Here is a 15,277-nt window from a genome sequence, read left to right as displayed (position 1 = left end):
TGTAGTGGACAGCACGATGAAAATGTCGACCCAGTGTGCGGCAGCTGTGAAAAAGGCAAATTCCATGCTAGCGATAATTAGGAAAGGTATTGAAAATAAAACAGCCGATATCATAATGCCATTGTATAAATCTATGGTGCGGCTACATTTGCAATACTGTATACAGTTCTGGTCACCTCATCTCAAAAAGGAGTTGGAAAAGGTTCAGAAGAGGGCAACCAGAATGATCAAGGGGATGGAGCGACTCCCTTATGAGGAAAGGTTGCAGCATTTGGGGCTTTTTAGTTTAGAGAAAAGGCGGGTCAGAGGAGACATGATAGAAGTTATAAAATTATGCATGGCCTTGAGAAAGTGGATAGAGAAAAGTTCTTCTCCCTCTCTCATAATACTAGAACTCATGGACATTCAAAGAAGCTGAATGTTGGAAGATTCAGGACAGACAAAAGGAAGTACTTCTTTACTCAGCACATAGTCAAACTATGGCATTTGCTCCCACAAGACGCAGTAATGGCCACCAGCTTGGATGGCTTTAAAAGAAGATTAGACAAATTCATGGAGGGCAGGGCTATCAATGGCTACTAGCCGTGATGGCTGTGCTCTGCCACCCTAGTCAGAGGCAGCATGCTTCTGAAAACCAGTTGCTGGAAGCCTCAGGAGGGGAGAGTGTTCTTGCACTCGGGTCCTGCTTGCGGGCTTCCCCCAGGCACCTGGTTGGCCACTGTGAGAACAGGATGCTGGACTAGATGGGCCACTGGCCTGATCCAGCAGGCTCTTCTTATGTTCTTATGTGTGTTTAGGCCTTCATCAGGGGCTGTAGATAAAAAGGCAGGGACAAATTTACTTCCATGAACATATAAAATAAAATCATACATGTAAAATCTATCTATAAACAATCTTTTCACTTACAATAAAGGCTGGCAAGAAGTCTGTGATCAAGCAATTCTTAAGTGGTTTTATGGCCAATATGCTCTTTGGTATATGTATATGTACAGGCCTAATTAACTCTTTTCTGAGGTGTTTGCATCGGTGAAAGCAGTTTGCTTATTGGAAGATACTTCTTGCCAGCCTTTATTGTAAGTGAAAAGATTGTTTATAGCAGGGGTTCTTAACCTGGGGTCCACGGACCCCTAAGGGGTCCATGGATATCTATTCAGGGGGTCCGTGAACTTGGATGGGGAAAAATTTACATCTTTATTTTCACTAACCTCTAACTGAAATTTAGCATTTCCTTCCATTATGAACGTAGGCAACAAACCACAGTAGTATTAGCAGTACCTGTGACTTTGTCACCAATAGAAATCACAGATATTTTCATATCACATTACAATTGTTGCAGATATCTTGAAATATTGTTTATGCTCATCACTACTTTGAAATTACGGTAGTTATTAGACCTGCTGCTAGATCGCACATGATCGCAGTCTTCCTGTCTACAGATGCTTGTGCGACATAGCTGGCCAACTGTCGGGCAACTCTGTGCCTAGTAGTCGTTCAGCCACCAAACGGTGAAGTCGCGTGTTCCCACATTGGTGACCCAGGCATCTACGTTGCTGTCCAGTATGCCCTATCTACAATTGTTTGTTGACCAATACGTGGAAGGAGGTGAGTCGTTTTCATTGTTTGTTAAAGTTTTGCAAAACTGGACAGTTCAAATGAGAATTCTTAACTCTCCGTAAGGCGGCGCGGCCTTTTGTAACACAGATAGGTGTGCAGGCTACGAGTGTAGACCAGGCAAGTTCAATGCGTGTAAAGATACAGGGGTTTTTTGTGCAAAGAAAGCTCAATTTGAAAAAGCTGGGCCACTTCCAAAACTTGGATTTGCCATTTCACAAAAACCTTTACTTGAAGCATGCTATAAAGTTGCTTACCAGATTGCCAAACAAAAGAAGCCCCACACTATTGGAGAGACTTTAGTAAAGCCATGTGCACTGGAAATGGTCAAGCTGGTTTGTGGACTGGAACAGAGGGAAAAACTGGAAGCGGTTCCCCTGTCAAATGACGTGATACGTTCTAGAATAGTTGATATTTCTTTTAACATTTTGCAGCAGGTCATTGAGGAATTGGCCATTCCCCTTCAGTATGCAACTGGATGAAACTACAGGCATCTCTCAATGTAGCCAGCTCCTTGATTTTGTTTGTGATGTGCATGCTGACACCATCAAAGAAGAATTCTTATTTTGTGAGTCCCTTTCGGAAACTACAAAGGCCACCGATGTTTTGGAAATTGTAAAAAGTTTTTTTGCCAAACAAAAATTTGATTGGAAAGAAAAGCTTCATACACTTTGCACATAGGGAGCTCTTGCGATGCTTGGTGATAACATCTGGTTTTGCGACTTTAGTGAAAAATGAAGCTCCTCATGTCATCATCGCTCGTTGCTTTTTACACAGACATGCACTGGCAACAACCAACCAACAACCCTGGAAGAAGTTTTGTCGACAGCTATAAAAAGTCATCAACTTTATCAGAAGCAGGTCTCTGAATCATTTTAAAAAGATTTTGTCAAGAAGTGGGAGCAGCATATGAAGTGCTTCTCTAGCACACCGAAATTCGCTGGCTTTCAAGAGGACAAGACTTGTTGAAGCGCTTGTTTGAACTAAGGGCAGAATTTTCACTTTTTCTGAAAGGAACCCTCCCCCCCCACTCTTGGAATACTTTGAAAGAAAGGGTTTTATCCTTGGGTTGGCTTACCTGACAGATATTTTTAACCATATGAATGAGATAAATCTTTCAATTCAAGGTCCTGAAGTCACCATTATGGATGCTACGGAAAAATTACACATTTTCTTGGCTAAGCTGCCGATATGGAAGAAGAGAGGCCGACATCCTTGCAAACTTTTAAATGCTGGAGGAAGTGCTTTACCAAGATGGAGTTGAGATACAAAATTCTCTGTCAATTTCTTTGAAAAGAGAAATCTGTGAACACCTGAAAACACTTCAGAACTCTTTCCAAAGTTATTTCTATCTTGATGGCATTAAAGTTGAACCATGGATCCGCAATCCTTTTCTTTCTGATATAAACTATATCGAAGATGTTGACCTAGCCAAAGATGAACTCATTGATCTTAGGACAAAAAACTTGCTACAATTGGAGTTTAACTCAAAAAGCCTTGGAGAATTCTGGTGTTCCTTGCGAGAAGCCTATCCTCGCCTTGTAAAGTGAGCTATGGAAGCTTTAATTCCATTTGCAACAATATATCTTTGCGAATCGGGATTTTCAACACTTGTAACCATCAAAACAAAAAAATCAAAATGGATTGGATGTCCAACATGACATGCATATTGCCTTGTCGAAGACCACCCCGCAGTTTAATATCCTTATTCAAGCTAATCAACAACAGCCTCACACTGATATGTCTTTAAAAAATAAAATTTAACTTTAACTTGCCTATATTTTAAATGTATTGTGTTGTTATTTAATGTGTTAATAAAGAAGCACATATATTACTATATCACAATTTTTTAAAATATTTTGATAAATGTATTTCAATATAATTGGTTTCCATTGTAATCCTATGTATTTTATTTTATGCATTTAGAAACATTATTCTGAGAAGGGGTCCATAGGCTTCACCAGACTGCCAAAGGGGCCCATGGCACCAAAAAGGTTAAGAACCCCTGGTTTATAGATACAGTAGAACCACACTCGTACGACGGGTTACGTTCCGGCCCCCGCTGAAAAGCAAAACCCGCTGTAAAGCGGAACTCATTGAATAAAATGGCGCGTAATGCCCCAAAACCGCCGTAAAAGTGGAACAAGCGCCGTATCAGTGGAGCTTTAGTCTAATTGCATCTAATTGAGACCGCTGTATTAGCAAATCGCTGTAAAGCGAAGCACCATAAAGCAGGGCCCTACTGTAGATTTTACATGTATGATTTCATTTTATATGTTCATGGAAGTAAATTTGTCCCTGCCTTTTTATCTACAGCCCCTGATGAAGGCCTAAATACACAAAGGCTGAAACACGTTTGGCTTGGATTACATATAAACTCTTATTTTTCTAGTGTTTTGGTTCCCTTCCTCATATTCCCCTGGCTTTACTTGCTAGCCACTTTCTGTTGCTAATGAAAAATAGCCACCAGGGGGGTGGGGCTTCAATCTGACAGGTTGTGCAACGGTTGTACAACTGCAGCCTTTCCTCTCAGGCTATTTTTTTGCTCCAAATACCCCACTGGATTGGCTTCTTTATCCAGTTGCTACCCCATTTTTCTACATAATGTGTGGAACTGTCTCTTACATCACTTACCATCAACGTTTCTTTCCTCTAAGGGACTGCTTTTTCCTATACATTTTCGGGCCCATTTTTTTGCACTGTTGGCAGCTTTCTCACTCCATGTCTAAGTAAAGCAAACAAAGAAGAAAAAACTACATTTTGATTTAGGCCATCACACACACACACACACACACACACACACACACACTACAGTGGAGTACACACTCAGGGGAGTGCAGTGCAGACACAAAGCAGGTAAAATCTGGCCAGTTGTGCATTTGGTGGGGAAAGGAGACTGAATCCGGGCTCCCAATTTCCCCTTCCAAAGAGCCAGCTGCCAGGAGTTTAGCTTCTTATGAAGAGCTCTGCTGGCACAGTTCTGGCTGTTGGATTGGAGCGCAGCCCCCAGGGCACCCAGTCCCCTACCCAGCGAGGGATGCATGCACCGGATCCCCATGTGCATGTCCCTCGCTGGATTGGGGTCAATTTAGCACAAGAGAGACAGGAGGCAGACTGCAGACAATTTCAATGAGCATATTTTCCCCTTCCAACTGTTTAAATCCCAACGACTTTTTAAATTCCCTGGGCATGATGGTCCAGCCAAGGCTAAGCACTTTACACTCACTGAGGTCTGGTACCAGGTGTGGGAGTAGCAAGAAGCCCATAATTCAAGACAGAAAGCATAGCACAGATTAACAAATGGTGTGTGAATCAAGACTACTTCCAACCCTCTTAGTGCATCTTGCATGAATTGCAGCAGCTTCTGGGTGGTGTTCTTCTCACTCGCTTTGCAAGTGAGAGGGGAGAGAGATACTCATGAAGTTGAAAGTGTGGTGCAAGACTTTTGCATTCTGCTGGTGCCCTCTCCTCATTTATGCAGAGTGATGAAGCAATGTTGCCAACTTTTGCTTTTAAAAAAATACATGTGTCCTGGACAGAGCCAGGAGGTGAAGTCAAGTTATAACCTGACCAAACATGATAAATAGTCTCCAATAATCTGACAGATAAGTCAGTGAACCTGGTGGGTCAAGGAGAGAGCCATTGCTGGTTGGCAATCCTAGGAATAAGGGATTTTGTGGTACTGGAGGCAGAAGTGGAGGAAATAGAATCACTGGCAGTGATTGGCTCTGCCTGCTACCTATTACAGAAGGGGTAGGGTCTTTAAAAGGACCTCTGGGTGGTGTTTTGAGCTGCTGCATTGCAAAGAGGGGCAAAGCATGCAGAACAGTCTCATCAAATATTTCAAACAGGGATCAAAAGTAGGGACAGGTCCAGCATCAATGGGACATCTGCCAAGGCCCACCACTAAGTGCTATCTGCTCCCTTCCCATCACCAGCCAATGCTCAGTGTCCAAACTGTTGACTCATCTGTTATCTCCTCCACCCTTCCCAGCACTGCAGGCACAAGAGTTGCTAATGTCTATTTTCCTCTTTTTTTAAATTTGATGAACTGGGCAAGCAGTGGTTGAGTCTCATATTCAGCAGTCGCTGATGCTGGGAAGGAACAAAGAAGACCCCCCAGTTTGGTGCACAGGTAATGGAGCTCAAAGGCTCTTCTCCGGGGCCTCTGGAGACCTGGGACTCACCCCAGGCAGAAATTTGTGAAACCAGCAGGCCAAGAGAAAGGGTCGGCGCTATGAATGAGGATTTGAATTGGCTGTGGTGTAAAACTATTCTGGAAAGAGAATGGGCAGATAATTATAGTATAAGTATAATGAAGGATCAGCAGGAGTTCCAAGGATGAGGAAGACTGAAATCCACATGTAGACCTCAGCTTTGAATATTTCCAGTAAAAGACTTCAGATGCACTAGTCTCAAGAGCCTTATTTCTGACTCTACGCTTTCCAGATGTAAAGGTAAAGGTGTCCCCGCACTTATAGTACGAGTCTTTTCCGACTCTTAGGGTGACGTCTTGCGACGTTTACTAGGCAGACCGTATATATGGGGTGGGATTGCCAGTTCCTTCCCCGGCCTTTCTTTACCCCCCAGCATATGCCGGGTACTCATTTTACCGACCACGGATGGATGGAAGGCTGAGTGGACCTCGACCCCTTTTACCGGAGATTCGACTTCCTCCTTCCGTTGGAATCGAACTCCGGCCATGAGCAGAGCTTTGGCTGCGTTACCGCTGCTTACCACTCTGCGCCACGGAGGATCTTCTTTCCAGATGTACTGCATCTCAAACCCCATGTCATGAGGGTTGAACGTTTGCCTGTGACATAGCAAAAAATAATATCTAGCAACAAACATCTAGTAACATTAGCGACGTCTGTCTTACCATTTTCAGCATATTGCGAGCAGTTGGCTGTACCCCTCTCCTGAAAGCATTAAATTTGTCAAGAATTTCCTGCTGCTGTGTTGCAGAGAGATCCATCACTGTACCTTCCTCCTAAAATTAAAAAAACAAAACAAAACTTGTGTCATAGATTGCTTTGATTTGAAAAATTCCACTTCCCCACACCTACCATGATTTTAATATACCATGAATGTTGCGATCAATAATCTATTAGGATACTACAGGATGCTTGATTCTTCAACAAGTATCTAACCTAATTTGAAATGAATTGCCACACACATCCAGTTTGACCAGCCTTAGTAGTCATTTGCACAAATACAATGCACTACTACACTGTAGGTGCAAACCTAACCCCTAATTCCTAAATGACTTAGGGAATATCTGAAAGACTATCTCCTTCCCTACATACCCTCTCAGGTGTTGAGATCAGCTGAGGAGGCCCTTTTGATAGTTCCACCACCCTCCAAAGCTTGGGGGTCCTCTCTGGGGTGGCCTCTTAAGCTGTGAAATTCCTCCCCACTGAGGTGTGTCTGGCAAATTCACTGTACAGTTCTTCGCAAATGCTGAAGACACACTTCTTTACCCGGGCCTTTGACACCTGTATGTATATTTTTAGGACCCACCCTATTTTATGTCATACCGATTCTGGCCCGCTTGCACTGGCTGCCTTTATGTTTCCAAGCTCGATTCAAGGTGCTGGTTTTGACCTATAAAGCCTTACACGGCTTGGGGCCACAATACCTGATGGAACGCCTCTCCCGATACAAACCCACCCATACACTACGCTCAACATCTAAGGCCCTCCTCCGGGTGCCTACTCCAAGGGAAGCTCGGAGGATGGCAACAAGGCAGAGGGCCTTCTCAGTGGTGGCCCCCAAATTATGGAATGATTTCCCTGACGAGGTGCGCCTGGCGCCAACACTGTTATCTTTTCAGCGCCAGGCCAAGACGTTCCTCTTCTCCCAGGCATTTTAGCATGTGTTCTATATTGTTTTAGATTTTTAAACTGTGTTTTAAATTGTTTTTTAAAAGTTGTATTTTAAATTGTATTCGTTTTTAGTTATTGTAAACCGCCCAGAGAGCTTTGGCTATGGTGCGGTATACAAGTTTAATAAATAAGTTTAATAAATAAATAAATAAATATTTTGATTTTAGGTTGTTTTTAACTGTTTTTAATGATGTATTTTAAAACTGTTGTAACCCACAATGGGACCTGAACAGTGAAATCATCATCATCATCCACAGTCCAGGAGAGGGTTAAGAGCCAGGAGACATCCTCATACACTGGCCTCTGCTGCTGCAGAATCTCTGTTGCAGTTGTGAAGGGGCACTCCTCCTGGCCCTTACCCCTCTCCCCTCAGGAAGAGTGAAGAACAAAACAGCACATGTTTGTGCAGGCTGGTGATGTGCAAGAAGCTGGGGGGGTATTTCTGGCTCGTCCTTCTTCCTCTTTGCCTCAATGCAGAACAAGGGGAAGTTGTGTTCACATGGTTCCATGCACCAGGCCAACACTGAGGGCCGTGCATCTGTGGAGGAAAGGAGGCAGCATCCTACTTGTTCATCTGCATTGCTGTCTGCCCAACACTGCTAAAGATTACAAGCACCTGGAATGACCCTGCTTGTTTGCAAACAAAAGGTGGAGGAAAACTCTTGTTGAGAAGTGTGTGTGTGTGCTGGACACTGCCATTGCCAACCCAGAGCTTCCCCAACCTCACTACTGTCTCAGCAAATACAGAGCTGCTACCAGAGGGGTGCTGCTGCCACCCACTCTTTATTGCCAATGGATGAAGTCTATATATTGTATAAGATTTGGCATGATTCTCTACATCTCTACCGAGATGATGGCATTCATCTGTCTACTGTTGTTTGTGGAGGGTCTCTACCAAGGGCTATGCAACCATTTGGTCAGGTGGTAGGGGAAAGTTCACTTGAGTTGCTGAACTCAATGTGTCCTTGTGGGAGAGATTAGTCTGCCCTGATGAGCACGCTGAGGCACCCACATGGGCTACTGCCCAGTCTACTCTTCATTGGCAGCTGGCTTGAGGGGCGGGGAAGGTATCTACCTTTGGGCCCTGGAGGTTTCATCTCTTTGAATGCTGGACAGTGGAGGAGGGGTGGAGGAATCAGGGATCCCTTGCCTCGTACCAACAGGTGAGCCAAAGAGGAGCAGATCAGCTAATCTCCTGACCAGATGCTTGCAGCCAGAGAATTTTGTCTCTTCTTTTATTATTATTATTATTATTATTATTATTATTATTATTATTATTATTATTATTATTATTATTATTATTATTATTATTATTATTATTTATACCCCGCCCTTTTTCCAAACTGGAACTCAAGGCGGCTTCCAGATAAAAATAAGTACATATCATTAAGAACCTATAAACATATAAAACATATAAACATATAAAATCAGCATTAAAACAGGATTAAACTATTAAGATGTTAAAACCAATTACTCTTAAAATACTGCAACCCAGTTTAGGAGCATACAAGTAAAACAATAACATACAGCATCCTCTTCAGTCACTAGCCTTAAAGCCTTCAGTTCCAAAGGCCTGCCGGAGGAAAAAAGTCTTTAGCTGTCAGCGGAAGGACTGCACAGAGGAGGCCATTCTTGCCTCCCTAGGGAGGGAGCTCCAGAGCCTAGGGGCAGCCACTGAAAAGGCCCTATCTCGTGTCCCCACCAGTCACACTTGTGAAGGTGTTGGGATCGTGAGAAGGGTCTCTCCTGAAGATCTCAGGGCCCCCTAGTTAACCCTGCCTTGTTGTAGGTCCCCATGTTATCAATACATTTGTGACTCTTAACCCATAAATGCTGTGTTGTGTCATGGCAGAGTGTGGCTGAGACAACACTTCTAGCGGTCCTGTTCCTACTGATGGTAAGGAGTTCCACAAGTGAAATTGGATAAGTTCACAGTTGAAAGTGGATAAGAAAAAAAACTTATTCCTCATAATAGTAGAACCAAAGAATTGTACAAGTTCCTGGAAGAACTTCTTCACAAAGCACACTGTTAAACTCTAGAAAGCCCTATAATAAGATATACTGATGACCACCAATTTGGGACCTTCAGTATACAAGGTGTATAGTCTCACACCATATATTAAAGCCACCAATGCCATCTTACTTAACAGTGAGTCTCTAAACAAGCATCATCAATTCAACAATACTAGCCAGTTTTGATGTCACATGTCTTTATACAAATATACCACATAATGATCGGATTCAAGCTTTAAATGAGTTCCTACTCTACTACTTTAGCTACACTTGTAATAACTTTACACTCAGTGGTGAACACTACCTATAGTTACAAGCACAGCCATGGGCACTCACATGGCACCATCTTATGCAAATCTTTTTATGGGAAAACATGAACAAGACATCCCTAAAAAGCCAATTTGCAAAACCACTTATAAGGGGAACACACTGCTGATAACTCAGCAGTCCTGGATCTCATCCTTGTAATTCCAAACACTTTATCATCTTTCTCATAGCGACAGCTGCCTTCAAAAGCACCAGGATTTTGTGGGCATGCCACATCAAACAGAACATCACCTGCAAATCCTGCAATGTAGTCTATATCATTGAGTGCAAACAACCAGAATGTTATATCCAGTACATAGATAACATTACAATCGACTGTGTATGTACATATTTTAGAAACCACAAGTCTGGCAATGTTGCCCCCCCCCCAAAAAAGAGCAACCATTTCAATTCTGAGAAACACAGACTGTCAGATTTATTGATAACTGCAGAAGAGATGTCAACTGATCCTTCACAGAAGGAGAGAGCTAAGAGAGTTAACACCTCATGGCCTGGAGGATAGTGCCAACATCACTAAGCTTCAGGAAATAAAGCCCTTCTGAACTTTCCATCTGCAAAATTCTATCACTGCCACCTTGGCAATAGCATCCTTTCATTTTCACCAGAGCCGCTGATGAAGGCGGAAGTCAAACCTTTTTGCAACAGAAATATGTAGTGCCTCATCTCAATGCTGGCTTTGCCATGAAGTCAGAGCAGGGTAGGGGGGGGAAAGAAAGGCAGGTTGCACAACAGCAGTGGCCATGACATGGGAGCAAGAAAAGAAGGACGCTGAGTGGGGAAAAGTGGTGGTTTAAAATAGTGGGAGAGGTCTGAGTAGATTGGGAACGGAGGTACACGGGGGGATTGTTTTAAAAAAGTTTTAACAAGGAGGAATAGCAGAGATAGGTGCAACACAGAAGCTAGCACAACAAAGCCTTTAAACCAACTCCCTTCCCACTGTACTCAACCCTTAAATTTTTTCCTGTGTGTCTCCCCCTGCTCATTCTACTCACACCTCTGTTATTATTTAAAACCACAATTTTCCTCTCAATGCCCCTCCATTCCTGCTTGACTCAAACATTTGCCATTGTTTAAAACCACCACTTTTCCCCTTTCAGTGTCAACCCTTTCTCACTATACTCAAACTCCAGTTTCTATTCACTTCAAATGCAAAACATGAGTATTTATCTCACCCACATACACTTCACAACTGCCTCATATGTTTTTTACTCTACCTTGTTGTGACCTTGTATGTTTTATTGTAACTTTGTATTTTAACTCTGCTGTTCACCGCCCAGAGAGCTATTCGCTATGGGCGGTCTATAAATAAAATAAAATAAATAAATAAATAAAAATAATATGAGATAAAGGATGCAGAGCCCTCAACTATTCCATAGTACTTTCACTCCTGTACCATGTGTTGTCTTCAAGATGAAGGCCCAGATTCAATGTAGTAATTTAGAACACGTATTTTATTAACAGATAAACACCCATATATGCATAACATTCATCAACTGAACTTAACCTTTTCTAACTGAACAAGCTTACTATTCATCTTAAAGATACATTATCAAAAATAATCACAGGGGGTGCAAAGGGGTCTGCAGAACAGGAGGAGGCAAAAAATGGGGGTGGTCTGTGTGCAAGGTGGAGTTGAAAAGGAGGAAGGAGGAGGTAGGAAAAGGGTGAAGGAGAAAATGGGGAATGCAATGGGGGTTGCAAAAAAGGAGGGAGTAGGAGGCATGGAAATGTGGGGGAAGATAAAAGCAGAGGTATGAAAGGGGCTACAGAATAGGAGAGGATGGTATAACTGGGCAGAAGGTGAAAAGGGTGCTTTAGAGCTTGGAAAAGTTACTTTTTTGAACTACAACTCCCATCAACCCCAGCCAGCATGGCCACTAGATTGAGCTGATGAGAGTTGTAGTTCAAAAAAGTAACTTTTCCAAGCTCTGGAATTGCAATGTGTGAGAGGTGGAAGATGCAGGAGGTTACCAAGGTGGTGGTCTGTGTGCAAGGGAGAGTTGCACAAATGGAGGGACAGGAGAAGCCTTCTGCATGGGGGTAACGGTGAAAGCAAGGGTGCAAAGCAGACTGCAGGCTAGAGGAGAGAAGTGGCTTCAGAAATGGGTTTGGGAAGGTGAAGAGGGAGCTTAGTAGTTGTGCGGGGTGAGAAGGGGAAGCACTAGGGGGTTAATGGAGGTGATGGGGAGTGAGTGGGGCACAGGAGTGCAGTCTGTAATACATACATATATCTGCACTCACTCACACGTGCATTATTCAGGTCATCAAGATGTTGTTTGTTTTGCTTTATACATCAGGAGGAGTACAGAGCGGTTGTAAAGTGTGCAAATGTGGGTGGGTGGGTAAGATAAATATGTTTTGCATTTGAAGTAGGTGAATTAATAGAATAAATAAATGCACACATCACTGTCTAAATACCATCGTTACCTGTAAGTCAATTAAGTCAAAAATTACCTGAGCCACTGCTTGTTCCTTTCCTTCCACTTTCCTTTTGTCCTGTATGGTAAAAATAAGACATTCTGAACACATACAGAGTCTAATAAAGCTCAAAGCTACATATGCGTGCTGTGTAAAGGCACAATCTGTGCCCTCCTTCATTTCATCAGCTTGGGATTCACTTCTAAGTAAGGATGGAATGATGTGTCAGTTTCGGTTCTCTGCTCCTCATTTGAGTTTTGACTAATGTACACATTTTTTTGCAAGCAAGTTATCCTAATATAATGCATTTTTGTATGCTGTTTTCAGCAATATATGTATTTTATACACATGAAATATGTAAAATAATAGATGCATTTTTATAAAGACTGGTTGGTTGTATAACCGCATCACAAAATTTGGATAAGTGCACATTTTGAAAGATGGGTGTGTTTCAGTTATAATATTTCAGAAAATACAGATTTGATAAATTTGGTTTTAAATGCGAACTGAATCCAATTTCTTGCCCACCCTTACTTCTGAGTAAGTATATGTAGGATACTCCAGGTTAAGTGTGGACATTTAAAGAGCTGCAAACAAGAAGCATATTCATATTCCTGAAAAAGATTCAGCAAGAGGCTTAAAAAGATCAAGGATTTGCTCATATGTCAGGTTTAAAAATAGGGTTACTATGTCCAGCACTGGTGTCAATGAGTGGCAAAGTAGGGGGCCATTTATCTCGAGGTTGGTGAAACATTTTATTTCCTTGTCAGCTGCCCTGCTTTCCACACAAAATAATGAACTGAAGCATTTGCTGTCATGATGAACCCAGAGGGCATGGCATAGGATGTTATGTTGTGAAGGTGTTCCTGCCTTAGATTTATTCCCATTTATTGATTCCTTGCATTTATGGGTGACATGGGAGGTTCATCGATGACAACAGAATTGGTAGGTATGCTGGGAGTGGCCATTGTAAGTGATATGCTAGTTCTTTTTTCTGTTATCACTGATGCTGGGAGAGCATATGATACCATTACTTATGCCACAATAAGCTTCAACGTAATTTTGGCAATTTTAATCTGGAACACAGAATCATCCTGCCAGGCATTCATACCTGTCCTAGAGATTGTTGCGGCACAGCAGCCAAGAGCAGGAAGAGGATGGAAAGAAGCATTTCTGGGGAAACAAAAGCAATCAGCAAATGTAATTGGGATCTTCACATACTTATATTATTTGTGGACGTGTTTATTTACTCAGGATTAAGTCCCACCGAGTTCAGTGTGAGACTTTACTACTATTGGTAGTGAGTCAGTGACTACAGTAACCTTTGATAAGTTTTGCATTTTTAAAAGTATACCTCACCTTTTAATCCTAACAAGGATTCCCCACACACTAAATAAAAGTACAAGTTACACAACCATTACAATAAAAATGCAAGAATATAAAAATCAATATGATAGAAGTCAGCACATAAGCAGCAAAACCAAGGCAGCAATAAAGACTCAGGAAAGACCACAGGCTGGGCAAAAGAAACAGGTTTTTTAAAAAATACAGAGCTTGGAAAATTTACTTTTTTGAACTACAACTCCCATCAGCCCCAGCCAGCGCCATGCTGGCTGGGGCTGATGGGAGTTGTAGTTCAAAAAAGTAACTTTTCCAAGCTCTGAAAAAATGTTTATGTTTTTGATAGTATAAACATGCTTAAAGCAAACTATTTTTTAGGGCCAAAGGCCCTCTCAAGGCCACTCACAATTGAAAATCATAAAATCAATTCAAAAGACAAAATAGATACATAATCCAACCTAACAGCAGCAAAAGCCACCCAAGATCCTTTAAAGAGGAAGAGTTTTATATCCTGGGTCCACAAACCAGGAGACCAGGGAGGTGGAACATGGAGCGGGACCCTTGCTGAACACAGATGCTGAACATAGTGGGTGGGCAGATTTATATGAGAGGAGGTGGTCCTTCACATATCCTGGTCCCAAACCAGGATTGTGTAGGTAATTACCTGGAAACAAACTGGAAGGTAATGTAAATTGTACATAACAACTATTGTGCTCCACAGAGTAGACTCTAGCAATTACCCTGTTGGACTACAATCAGGGAGACCAGGGTTCAAATCCTCACGTAGCCATGAAGCTCACTGGGTGACCTTGGGCCAGTCACTGCCTCTCAGCCTCATGAAAACCCTATTCGTAGGGTCGCCATAAGTCAGAATCGACTTGAAGGCAATACATTTACATTTATTTTTAAAACAGCTCTATGTAGAATGTATTGCTATAACCCAACCGACATACAACTAAGGGATTTACTTGTGCAAAGGGTGGTATGTAAATCATGAAAATAAATAAATAACCTTATCCAGAGAGTTCTTTTCTGTGTCTTCTGAAGGGTGGCAGAGTTAGTTCTAAACTGCTCTGGAGACGTGTGTCTATATATACAGCAAGAACACTTCCTGCTTCATAAAGTAGTGCTTCCAAAAAAAAGCCACAAAAAAATCTACAACGGTACCAAACTGTATTTCTTTTAAAACTCTTAAAGTTTTTTCGCTAATAGCAGCTGTGAAGCTCCCAGTTTAATTGCAATGCTCTCTCTCTCTCTAAAAATATGTATAGCAATATATTGCATTAAGCTGCACCAGGATTTCTTCTTAAGAGATGAATGTAAGATTGCAGTGTTAAAATTAATATGAGCTATTAAGGCTGCTATCCTATACTCACTTACCTGGGAGTAGGTCTCACTGAACCTATACATGGGTAGATATATATAGGATTGCACTGTAAAATTACCTGACTTAAACATCCTCAGCTAGGAAGAAAATGGAGCTGTGCTGGAGCTGATTTGGGAGATCCAGGAGCTTGACAAATGTGCGTGATCCTTAGAGAATCTTGAGGAGAGATGCTTCAGTCACTGCCTTCCCTGGAACAAAAAGTTTTAAAAGCAAAGTTGTGGATGATGGAGAAACTTCCACAATGGAGCTATCCTATTTGCCATACTTAGGGCTCATCCAAACGGAGTGGGATAAT

General features: G+C 42.1%; 1 protein-coding gene across 1 annotated transcript in view; it reads right to left on the bottom strand.

Moving 5' to 3' along the window:
* LOC133382827 (serotriflin-like) overlaps positions 1-14,642 on the bottom strand; it is a 28,951-nt gene extending 14,309 nt beyond the window's left edge. Inside the window, exons 1-5 of the mRNA XM_061622318.1 lie at positions 14,608-14,642; positions 13,366-13,427; positions 12,291-12,332; positions 6,491-6,601; positions 4,246-4,336 (exon numbers count right to left, since the gene is read on the bottom strand). Of these exons, the coding sequence (XP_061478302.1) occupies positions 4,246-4,336; positions 6,491-6,601; positions 12,291-12,332; positions 13,366-13,425 (304 nt within the window). The 5' untranslated portion in view covers positions 13,426-13,427; positions 14,608-14,642. The remainder of the gene's footprint in view (positions 1-4,245; positions 4,337-6,490; positions 6,602-12,290; positions 12,333-13,365; positions 13,428-14,607) is intronic.
* Between the last annotated feature and the right edge of the window lie 635 nt (positions 14,643-15,277).

The sequence above is a fragment of the Rhineura floridana genome, chromosome 4 (genome assembly GCF_030035675.1).
Source record: "Rhineura floridana isolate rRhiFlo1 chromosome 4, rRhiFlo1.hap2, whole genome shotgun sequence".
Lineage (NCBI taxonomy): Eukaryota > Metazoa > Chordata > Lepidosauria > Squamata > Rhineuridae > Rhineura > Rhineura floridana.
This window is presented reverse-complemented; position numbering and strand designations above follow the sequence as displayed.